The following is a 12,172-nucleotide window of genomic DNA, read 5'->3' on the forward strand; positions in this document are numbered from 1 at the left end:
TTTGCGTGTGTGTGTGTGTGTGTGTGTGTGTGTGTGTGTGTGTGTGTGAGAGTGTGTGTGTGTGTGTGAGTGAGAGAGAGTGTGTGTGTCTGTGTGTGTGTGAGAGAGAGAGAGTGTGTGTGTGTGTGTGGGAGAGTGTGTGTGTGTGTGTGTGTGTGTGCATGTGTGTGTGTGCCCGTGTGTTCTGTACACATGATAAGGTGAAAATGTGTTTCTTAAATTCAGAGCTGTTAATGTAATATTTACGCATATATCATGATTATGCAACAGAGCAGAAGGTGAAACGGATTTTAAGCCAAACGACTGTGTCACAGATCCTCAAACAGGATTGGTGTAGTTGACGGGGAAGAGTCCGGTTCTCCCACGCAGAACACCTTTCCACCAGAAACGATCGGACTGATCTAAAACCTCGATAATATCTCCAGCGTGAAAGTTCAGCTCATCTGCGTCCTCCGCAGTGAAGTCATACATGGCCCGAACCTGCAGCGCAGACGCCTGCACACAAACAAACAGAATCGTCTGATTTAGCTCTATTGACAGATCGAATGCTTATGCATCACTGTGCATATCATGTCACCTGTGTGAGTGTGTGTGAGAGTGTGTGTGTGTGCCTTCACGTGTGTGTGTGTGTGTGTGTGAGAGAGAGAGTGTGTGTCTGTGTGTATTTGTGTGTGTGGGAGAGTGTGTCTGTCTGTGTGTGTGTGCCTTCACGTGTGTGTGTGTGTGTGTCTGTGTGTCTGTGTGTGTGTCTGTGTGTCTGTGTGTGTGTCTGTGTGTCTGTGTGTGTGTCTGTGTGTCTGTGTGTGTGTCTGTGTGTCTGTGTGTGTGTCTGTGTGTCTGTGTGTGTGTCTGTGTGTCTGTGTGTGTGTCTGTGTGTCTGTGTGTGTGTCTGTGTGTCTGTGTGTGTGTCTGTGTGTCTGTGTGTGTGTCTGTGTGTCTGTGTGTGTGTCTGTGTGTCTGTGTGTGTGTCTGTGTGTCTGTGTGTGTGTCTGTGTGTCTGTGTGTGTGTCTGTGTGTCTGTGTGTGTGTCTGTGTGTCTGTGTGTGTGTCTGTGTGTCTGTGTGTGTGTCTGTGTGTCTGTGTGTGTGTCTGTGTGTCTGTGTGTGTGTCTGTGTGTCTGTGTGTGTGTCTGTGTGTCTGTGTGTGTGTCTGTGTGTCTGTGTGTGTGTCTGTGTGTCTGTGTGTGTGTCTGTGTGTCTGTGTGTGTGTCTGTGTGTCTGTGTGTGTGTCTGTGTGTCTGTGTGTGTGTCTGTGTGTCTGTGTGTGTGTCTGTGTGTCTGTGTGTGTGTCTGTGTGTCTGTGTGTGTGTCTGTGTGTCTGTGTGTGTGTCTGTGTGTCTGTGTGTGTGTCTGTGTGTCTGTGTGTGTGTCTGTGTGTCTGTGTGTGTGTCTGTGTGTCTGTGTGTGTGTCTGTGTGTCTGTGTGTGTGTCTGTGTGTCTGTGTGTGTGTCTGTGTGTCTGTGTGTGTGTCTGTGTGTCTGTGTGTGTGTCTGTGTGTCTGTGTGTGTGTCTGTGTGTCTGTGTGTGTGTCTGTGTGTCTGTGTGTGTGTCTGTGTGTCTGTGTGTGTGTCTGTGTGTCTGTGTGTGTGTCTGTGTGTCTGTGTGTGTGTCTGTGTGTCTGTGTGTGTGTCTGTGTGTCTGTGTGTGTGTCTGTGTGTCTGTGTGTGTGTCTGTGTGTCTGTGTGTGTGTCTGTGTGTCTGTGTGTGTGTCTGTGTGTCTGTGTGTGTGTCTGTGTGTCTGTGTGTGTGTCTGTGTGTCTGTGTGTGTGTCTGTGTGTCTGTGTGTGTGTCTGTGTGTCTGTGTGTGTGTCTGTGTGTCTGTGTGTGTGTCTGTGTGTCTGTGTGTGTGTCTGTGTGTCTGTGTGTGTGTCTGTGTGTCTGTGTGTGTGTCTGTGTGTCTGTGTGTGTGTCTGTGTGTCTGTGTGTGTGTCTGTGTGTCTGTGTGTGTGTCTGTGTGTCTGTGTGTGTGTCTGTGTGTCTGTGTGTGTGTCTGTGTGTCTGTGTGTGTGTCTGTGTGTCTGTGTGTGTGTCTGTGTGTCTGTGTGTGTGTCTGTGTGTCTGTGTGTGTGTCTGTGTGTCTGTGTGTGTGTCTGTGTGTCTGTGTGTGTGTCTGTGTGTCTGTGTGTGTGTCTGTGTGTCTGTGTGTGTGTCTGTGTGTCTGTGTGTGTGTCTGTGTGTCTGTGTGTGTGTCTGTGTGTCTGTGTGTGTGTCTGTGTGTCTGTGTGTGTGTCTGTGTGTCTGTGTGTGTGTCTGTGTGTCTGTGTGTGTGTCTGTGTGTCTGTGTGTGTGTCTGTGTGTCTGTGTGTGTGTCTGTGTGTCTGTGTGTGTGTCTGTGTGTCTGTGTGTGTGTCTGTGTGTCTGTGTGTGTGTCTGTGTGTCTGTGTGTGTGTCTGTGTGTCTGTGTGTGTGTCTGTGTGTCTGTGTGTGTGTCTGTGTGTCTGTGTGTGTGTCTGTGTGTCTGTGTGTGTGTCTGTGTGTCTGTGTGTGTGTCTGTGTGTCTGTGTGTGTGTCTGTGTGTCTGTGTGTGTGTCTGTGTGTCTGTGTGTGTGTCTGTGTGTCTGTGTGTGTGTCTGTGTGTCTGTGTGTGTGTCTGTGTGTCTGTGTGTGTGTCTGTGTGTCTGTGTGTGTGTCTGTGTGTCTGTGTGTGTGTCTGTGTGTCTGTGTGTGTGTCTGTGTGTCTGTGTGTGTGTCTGTGTGTCTGTGTGTGTGTCTGTGTGTCTGTGTGTGTGTCTGTGTGTCTGTGTGTGTGTCTGTGTGTCTGTGTGTGTGTCTGTGTGTCTGTGTGTGTGTCTGTGTGTCTGTGTGTGTGTCTGTGTGTCTGTGTGTGTGTCTGTGTGTCTGTGTGTGTGTCTGTGTGTCTGTGTGTGTGTCTGTGTGTCTGTGTGTGTGTCTGTGTGTCTGTGTGTGTGTCTGTGTGTCTGTGTGTGTGTCTGTGTGTCTGTGTGTGTGTCTGTGTGTCTGTGTGTGTGTCTGTGTGTCTGTGTGTGTGTCTGTGTGTCTGTGTGTGTGTCTGTGTGTCTGTGTGTGTGTGTGTGTGTGAGTCTGTGTGTGTGTGTGAGTGTGTCCCTGGTGTCTATATGGATGTATGGTGATTCTGGTGAATGGGTGAAATCACCAAAAAATGAAAACAGTGCAAAATAATTCAAGTCAACTAAAATAACAGTAGTAGAAATAGACTCAACATGCTTATCTCTGTCGACTAAACTGTGTTCGCACAGACAGGAAGTGTGAGTGTGTACTTGTTTAACTGTACTTGTGATGGCCAAATGTCCTCACTTACTTAGTGAAATATCATGATAGCCTACTAGTGAAAAAGTGTTTACTGCTGCTTACTAGTTCAAAAGGTCTTATAAATCGATTAAACCATGTTTGTATTTAAAGGTACTGTTTTGCCCTAGTAAAGGTTTGTTTAGGTCTAGAGTTCAGCTATAGAAAATATCATTAACCTGATAGGAAAACAAATGAAGTCACTAATATAGTGAAATAAGTGTGAGTGTGTTTGTGTGTGAGTGTGTGTGAGTGTGTGAGTGTGTTTGTGTGAGTGTGTTTGTGTGTGTGTGTGTGTGTGTGTGAGTCTGAGTGTGAGTGTGTGTGTGTGTGTGTGTGGGTGATTTTGTGTGGGAGTGTGTGTGTGTGTGTGTGTGTGTGTTTGTGTGAGTGTGTTTGTGTATGTGTGTGTGAGTGTGTTTGTGTGTGTGTGTGTGTGTGTTTGACCTGTGGTGGTGGTGGTGGAGGTGAGGGTTCGGGTGGGCGAAGATAGGCTGGAGCTGGTGTTCTGTAATTGTGTCTCTCCTGCAGAAGAAAAGCGTAATGTGAGACTGAAGCTCATCTGATGACTGACTGATGTCACATGAGTGACAGCGGCTGTACCTGAGAGATGGGCGGGGGTTCAGCAGACTTCCTGTGCAGGAAATCAGAGGTATTCTGGGTGAGAGAGAGAGATAGAGAGAACAGGAAGAAACACAAACAGTAAGTTTTGGAGAGAAAAACATGTTCTGAAGACAATGTGAGCTGAGCATGAGTGCTTTAGATGTTTGCCAAGATGTTGTTAGGTGGTTGCTATGCGTTTACTTGGGTCCTGTTTCTAGGGTGTTAATGCTTAACAGTTGCTAAGGTGTTGCTAGGATGTTCTCGGTGGTTGCTATATTGCCCTGGGTGTTGGTATGGCAGTAGTAGTATGGCATGGAGTAATATTTTTTATGGTTGATGCGTGGCTGGACTCACCCGCTGCTCTGTGAGCAGGAAGACGCGGCTCTGTTTGGAGATGGAGTTGTGTGTGTAGAACTCCACCAGTCTGTTGAGGGAGCTGAAGGTCTCGCTCCACAGGTAATACTGACCATGCCGGTCTCTCATCACTTTAAAGTGCTGCACGTCGTTCTCATGTCTGACGGCACAAACACACATGAATAACACGTTTATATTCACATCAGCATTCAAGATCACCGGCACAGTGTGTGTGTGTGTGTGTGTGTGTGTGTGTGTGTGTGTGTGTGTGTGTAGAGTATGTGTGAGAGTATGTGTGCGTGTGTGTGTGCGTGTGTGGTGTGTGTGTGAGTGTGTCTGTGTGTGTGTGTCTGTGTCTGTGTGTGTGTGTGGTGTGTGTGTGTCTGTGTCTGTGTCTGTGTGTGTGTGTGTGTGAGGTGTGAGTATGTGTGTGTGTATGTGTGTGTGTGTGAGTATGTGTGTGTGTGTGTGTGTGTGCATACTGTACCTGACTGAAATGGAGAATTCTCCCGGTGAACTCTGGGAGCCTCGGATGACGAAGGATCCGATTGGTTGACACATCAGCTCTTCCTGTGCTGAGTGACGGCTGGTGTTTTCCTGATACCAGCTGGAGAAACACTGCTTTAATACCACACCTTCTCAACAAAATGAGTTTGCCTGTGCTGTTGCTAAGGTGTTGTGAGTGGTTGCTAAGGTCAAACGTGTAGTTTGAACAGCAAAAATATACACATGATCTTGGGTCTCGATTTCTTCACTTTGAACAGTGTTTTTAAGAAATTAAGTTGATTAAAGTGAGATTTAATGCTTTAATAAAAGTGAATGTTTCCCAAATTGAAAATACGCTTAGGAAAAGTACACATAATAATTAACTAAATAAATACATATTTTTTTGGTTGTCTCAAAAGCCACAGATCAATCTTTTTCTGTATTTATTCATCACTACCAGTCTTCTCTTCTAGATGTCACTGTCTTATTTTTATTTGTTCTTATTTACAATACATCAGTTTTAATTATGTAATATATGTCTGAATAAATCTCAAAATGATAAAAGCAAGTTTTCACTATTTGACTGATTATATTTTGACAGCGTAAACTGAAAGCCAAGACATCTCTTTTGATGGAGCAGGTCACATTTCTGTTAGAGTGATTATACTGTCAGAAAGACAGAGCTTCTGTTCACACAGGCAGTTTAGTTTATACACGTGGCTTTATCAAAAACACCACTAACTGTGCAATGCTGAGTGTCAGTGATCTCCTGTGTATTGGTCAATCTGGTGTTACACAAACAGAATATTGCAACTGTTCCGTTCGCTCTCCGTGGCAAGCCGTTTTAACATTTAATCCTTAAAACATACTCGTATCTAGTTTAATGCTACTAGTACTTATTTTGTTAGCTACTAGTATATATTCCAGTAAGTACTAGTACTTACTCATTAGCTAATAGTACTTATTCTTCAGATACTTGCACTTTTTACTTTAGGTACTAGTAACTTTCTAAAGATACTAGTATTTATTCATTAGATACCATCTTTGATAATAGTAATTATTTCAGTAGTGACTTGTAAGTATTCTACTGTTACTAGTAACATATTTCACATTTTTACCTCTGACTTCTATGGATTTGGAATAAGTACTAGTATCTGCTGAATGTGTGCTAGTATCTATTGAATGTGTGCTAGTATCTATTGAATGTGTGCTAGTATCTAATGAATGTGTACTAGTATCTAATAAATGTGTACTAGTATCTAATAAATGTGTACTAGTATATTTTGAATGTGTACTAGTATCTATAGAATGTGTGCTAGTATCTAATAAGTGTGAACTAGTATCTGCTGAATGTGTACTAGTATCTATTGAATGTGTACTAATATCTGCTGAACGTGTACTAGTATCTATTGAATGTGTACTAGTATCTAATAAATGTGTACTAGTATCTAATAAATGTGTACTAGTATATTTTGAATGTGTACTAGTATCTATTGAATGTGTACTAGTATCTATTGAATGTGTACTAGTATCTAATAAATGTGTACTAGTATCTAATAAATGTGTACTAGTATCTATTGAATGTGTACTAACATCTAATAAGTGTGTACTAGTATCTAATGAATGTGTACTAGTATCTACTGAATGTGTACTAGTATCTAATAAATGTGTACTAGTATCTAAGAAGTGTGTACTAGTATCTACTGAATGTGTACTAGTATCTAATAAGTGTGTACTAGTATCTACTTAATGTGTACTAGTGCCCAATAAATGTGTATCTATTGAATAAGTACTAGTATCAAATATGTTCTAGTATCTAGTAAATAAATACTAGTATGTAATAAACAAATACTAGTATCTATTTAATAGGTATGAGTATCTAATAATACGTCACTATTGGAAGTCCATGGCAAAAATCTAAACGTGTAACTAGTAACATCAGAATTGTTACTAGTCACTATTGAAATAAGTACTAGTATTTAATGAATAATCACAAGTAGCTACATACTAGTAGCTAAAAATAAGTATTAGTAGCATGAAAATATATACTAATGAATGTTTTATAGATTAAATGTTAAAACAGCTTGCCATAGACTCTGACAGTCGTGTTTCAGTGAGACGTGACGTCTGTTACCTTGGGAAACTGATGTTGATGTAATTCCGTGGAACGAACCCTTCCATGCCGTTTACTTCTGCTTTGAACCAGTCGTCATTGGTGCCTACAATCTACAGAAGAGCATGTGATGATTAAACTCATGGAAAGAGCTCCTGAGGAATGGACAAAACTCTGGTTTGAAGTATCTGAAAGTGTCGGTGGACATGTGATGCATACAGTACGTGCAGTGAGCTGCAGATGTAAATGTTGAACACACCTTGATTATATCTCCCTTCCTGAAGCTCAGCTCGTCCGCCGCTGTGCCGGCGAAGTCATATTTCCCTGTCGCCTCCATGATGGAGACAACTCAGAGACTAGAAGGAGAAACACTGAAATGAAAACTGCAACTTTACAGAGTCAAACACATCAAACCACATGCCAGTCAAACACCGCTGACATTCACATCGTAACCAGCAGAACACTCACACTAAAGCACAACCACATGAAAGAGACACATCACCCAAACATGTCCTTTCTGTCGTTTACTGACCCTCAAGCCACTCCAAACCGGCTTGACTCTTTGTCTTTTGGTTTGGACGACGTGCATGTTTGGTGAATGTTGACTGAATGAACTTTCCCAGTCAGTCTTTCTTCTTTCGGTCAATCATGTTATGCTCCGGCCTGAACTCACACAGACATTCAGTTTCAAGTGTGTTTGGCCACGACTAACTCAACATTTTCAGCTGTATGTTCACTGAGACGCCAGACATCACAACACAGCCTCTGATCGAAAACTCACACAAACGATGACCTATAAAGAACTCAAATGACATCCAGCTAACAGGCAACATTGTCAGTAAGGAACCAACGTAACGTTAATAGAACATTTGTTCAAAGTTCTCTGCTTATCGAAACGTCAGCACAAAAACATTTTTTATTCATCGTTCAGGGAATGTTTTTTGTTTTGTTTCAGGCTGTAATGTTTTTAATGTTACTTCTTGCTTCAGATGGCTCCGAGAACAAAAGTAGCGTTCCCACAACTTTCTTTTAATGTCCTCTCTAATATTGAAACAATCAAGAACTGGACGTTTTGAATGTTCTGAGGACGTTCAGAAATAAAGTACATAATGGGAACGTTTGCAAAATGTTCTTAGAGCATAATTTTGTCAGCTGGGAAGTGTCGTTTCTTAAAAATAAAAGTTTTGGCTGAACAAAAATTTGCACAATGGTTTGCACCAATCTTTTTGAGTTATAACACCTACTAATGAAATAATGTTTAACCAACAAACTACTTTGACTTTGAGGAACTTAATAAATAGCATAAACACACATAAACACTGTGAACCAATTCAAGCATTTCAGGTTAAATTAGCAGACAGCAAAGCTGTTAATTAAAGCATGTTAATTAATGAATCAGTCTTTGGCATCAGTGCCGTCGTCGTTGCTCTGCGTCTGAACGTCTGACTTTGCGGCGTTTGCAAACAAAACTGGTTTCAGACAGACTTCTGAGGCTGAGCTTAGGTGATAACAAAGCGAATATTAATTACTACAATACCAGTTTCTCATTGGAAATGACTTCAAAAGGGAGAAAAGTTGGTCAGAAATGTACATTTACACACAAACTGATCGTCAACCGCAGCTTTCAGATGCTATCTTAATTTATTTAGCTAAACTAGACAATCAAAAACAACAGATTGTGGGATGCCGCCTTCAGAAATCATGAAATGACACGATCACTGGATTCGTCCTCCCTTCGTGTGCTGTCTGCAGAGGCAGTATTCTCAGCTTGTGGACGCAGCCGTAGAGTCATTGTAGACCTTCATGTATCCACCCACAATCTAACCATGAGCTCTGCTCTTCAGCACAACGCCAACCACAGAAAAACTTCAGCACAACAGAAACTGTCTTCAAATGTCAAACACACTAACAGCTCCGTCCCGTCACTTTAAATCACACTTACTGTCAGCATTTACTCTCTTTATCAAATCCTGCAAATGCATGCTGGGAACTAAAAATCCACTGCCCAGTTTTCAAAGTCATCAAGACAATTTCAAGTTACTACAACTTAATTAAAAAGCACAGAAATTTTAGTTTAAACTGCACAATACTTGTACTTTTTCAAAACTCTATGTGAGCTAAAGTGTGGATAATTTACGATTGCTCAAATTACACCGATTCTTTTCTCACTCCACCAAACTCTATACCTGCAGGCCAATTTGCACATGTTTACATGCTCTTTTAAGTTCAAAACCTAACATAATACAAAACTGAACGAGACAGAACCCTGCTACATTTCTACAGTAACACCATAGTGAAATATATTCAGAATCTAAACCATCAAACACTATCAAAACAGAATTAGCTGAACACTGTTAGTCTACACAAAAGGAAACTAATTAGAAATAATTTTGTACTGTAATGTAACCATGGAGCATGTAACAAATTCTAAACAGTAGAAAGGTGTCATTCTCGTTTTGTAAAGACATTTTATGGAATTGTGTAATGCTGTCTGTGTTTTTTAGGTCATTGTTTTACGAGTGACTTGTTGAGTGAAAACCTTTAGTGTTATAAAAGAATGAGTTAATTTGAATCATGTATGAAGTGTTTTGGTAGCTTTAGTGCATTTTGAATGTGAAGTTAACTGCTGTGCCACGTTGAAAGTTGGTTAAGAGAGCTGTGTGAAGAGTTTCGAAAAGTGACCTACATATTGAGTAATACGTCCTAGCGAATGTAAAAAAAAAAAATTTGAATTTGACTTGCAGCAATGTATTTATTTAAGTTATTTAACAGGTCCCCTGAATTATGAAATTATGACTAAACAGGTTGCTTTTCATACACTGTAAAAAAAATCTGTAAAATTTACTGTAAACAACAAGCAGCTGTGGTTGCCGGAATTTTACTGTAAAAAATACGGTAGCAACGTTTGAGGTTTTACGGTTTTAACTTAAATTTACAGTAAAATACCGTAATTTCATTAACTGATATAATGTTAATATACCAACCTACTGAAGTACTGAAATCTGTTTTGTAGCTTTGTACTACACTGATAACCACTAAATGCAGGAGGTGATGAGAAAGTCACACGATGAACCAAAGCATCACAAGCAGCTTTTAAATAATAACATATATAGAAGCTGCACAGCGTCATTCACACAAACACTAAACACCATCACGGTAACACACATGAAACTGAAGTAAACATTCATTTAACAACATTAGGTGTAACACACAACCCTAATGTACAAAACTGATAAGAAAAAACTAAGAAAAACTGTTATTTCAACAAAAAAAACATCAAATTTGAAATGTAACGCAGGGAATTCTGGGAATGTCAATTTACGGTTATTCACTGTAAATTATACAGTCTTTTTCACTTCCAAAAATGGTATACTACCGTAAAATTAATGTCCAATACAGTTTTTCACCGTATACAGTAGGGGAATTTACCGTTAACCATTTAACAGGTTTTTACTGTAGCAGTTTTACAGTCTTTTACCGTTAAATTCAAGGTCATTTTTTACAGTGTACAGTAGTTTGTGTAAATGACTTTAATTATCACTTCTGTTTGAGAACAATTTTAGAAAAGCATAATATCTCAGGACTTTTTACAACGTTGACAACATCATGGCTGAGAAACCATAGTGGATTAAAGTATGAATGCTGCGTCGATTAAAAGTCAGTCATCAAATCAAAATGTGTAAATGAATTTAAGTATTTAAAAGTAAAAAGTCAACTTTTTAGAAATGTTCTCATTGGAGTGACTTTGAAGTTACTGAATTTTTTAATTCATCGTCAGAAGATTTTATAGCTGTTTGATGCTGGAATATAATTGTGTATGTATTGATCTCCAACCATGTTCATCTGCAATGACTGGTGATAAAAACAGCAGTTAAAACGACACGATGCATTAAGAGTAGGCTATTTCTGAACGGCAGTACTAAATGAAAAAAATATGATCAAAAATGAGAAGAATGTGCACATCGTCATTCTGTCCAGAATGCATCGTGTTTTCTTTCTGGAGCATCAGTAAATGTTTTCATCTCCTGTAATAGTTGTGTTTGAGTCTCTCATTGTCCTCCGTGTGAAAAGATGGATCTCATAATCATACGCTCACTGTTGGAAAGGGGTCAAATACGCAGAAGATGCTGGAAAACCAGAGAAAGTGCATCAGGCAGATGAACTGCTCATGAACAGACATCACAAAACATAGTCGTGGATCATCCAGGTAATGATGAGTTATTTTGTCTTGTGGAGGAAACGCAAACCTCTGTTATGAATAACAGACAGCATGCAATTTTCACGATGCCACTTATTTTGTTAACATGATGCACATTTAGTATATTCTGCAGGGGTTTGTGATCTTCTGAGCAGAGCAGAATTTCCCCAGAATGAGGTTTGTACTGTAAGCAGCTCGTGTTCTGCTCACCTGCTTCCGTGCGTTTGTGCAGCGCTGCAGCTGCACCGATGCAAAGACTTTCATCTCATTTGTGTATCGGTTTTGCTCACGGATCACAGGCTCAGTGTGAACCACTGACGTGCCTGACGTTAAATAGCGGGGCTAGTTGTCACCCTTCACTTTATATTGTTCAGTGGGGTTATTTAATGAAATTTAACAAATTGGTATTCCTTTAGATTTATTTTATTCTATTAGAATGTGTTAAAATTACAGCATATAAGACATGTGACAACTTGCCCCTAACCTGATTAAAATACTCTTGTTCTGACAGCACAGTTCAATCTTTAAGTCTGAATCTACCTTCTGACTCTTGTCTGATGTCAGTGTGCTTTTGTTGTGTCAAAATATTGGGAATTAAAATAACAAAACAAGCATTTGTGTAAGTTTGACTCATAGTTACTGAGATACTGCGATTCTAGCCTCGGTTTCCCCTTTAATATACTGTACATGTGTGAGTTTGTCATCAGTAAAAACACTTTTAACAGATGGATATCTCCTGATGAGTCACTGGTGTTTATTCCTCCTTTTTAATGCTAAAAGTTCAGAAAGAGACGCTGAAGGATCGTGTGAATCTAGAAAGATCATTGTACTTACAGCTCATGAAATGATGATCTGTATGTCTGTCGTCTGAGCCTCACGATGTCAGCTTCACCTGCAGCTCCGCACTCAGTTATTATTTCATAACATTTGGAGGAAGAACAGAAGTCAAGCTTATCTCGCATTCAACACGACACGCGCATGCATGACGGCAAAAAGGGGAAATAGAAAGTGTAAATCATCTTCCCCTCCTACTGTGAACACACACATACTCACACACACACACTCACACACACACACACACACACACGCACACACACACACACACACACACACACACTCACTCACACACACACACACACATACATACACATA

General features: G+C 40.5%; 1 protein-coding gene across 2 annotated transcripts; it reads right to left on the reverse strand.

Annotated features, from left to right (window-relative positions):
• Positions 1 to 111: 111 nt before the first annotated feature.
• LOC107558520 (GRB2-related adapter protein 2-like) lies at positions 112 to 12,002 on the reverse strand. 2 transcript variants are annotated; one of them, XM_016242175.1, is made up of 9 exons: positions 11,855 to 12,002; positions 10,578 to 10,949; positions 7,082 to 7,178; positions 6,844 to 6,935; positions 4,711 to 4,830; positions 4,224 to 4,383; positions 3,870 to 3,923; positions 3,714 to 3,791; positions 112 to 495 (listed from the first exon to the last, which is right to left on the reverse strand). In XM_016242175.1, the coding sequence occupies exons 3-9, from the start codon at positions 7,157 to 7,159 to the stop codon at positions 319 to 321; spliced, it is 759 nt and encodes a 252-aa protein (XP_016097661.1). In that variant the 5' UTR covers positions 7,160 to 7,178; positions 10,578 to 10,949; positions 11,855 to 12,002; the 3' UTR covers positions 112 to 318. The 2 variants fall into 2 exon arrangements, with proteins under 2 accessions (XP_016097661.1, XP_016097660.1); XM_016242174.1 differs by lacking the exon at positions 10,578 to 10,949.
• Positions 12,003 to 12,172: the final 170 nt, after the last annotated feature.

Source organism: Sinocyclocheilus grahami, unplaced genomic scaffold (genome assembly GCF_001515645.1).
Source record: "Sinocyclocheilus grahami isolate Dianchi unplaced genomic scaffold, SAMN03320097.WGS_v1.1 scaffold647.1, whole genome shotgun sequence".
In the NCBI taxonomy this organism is placed as follows: Eukaryota; Metazoa; Chordata; class Actinopteri; order Cypriniformes; family Cyprinidae; genus Sinocyclocheilus; species Sinocyclocheilus grahami.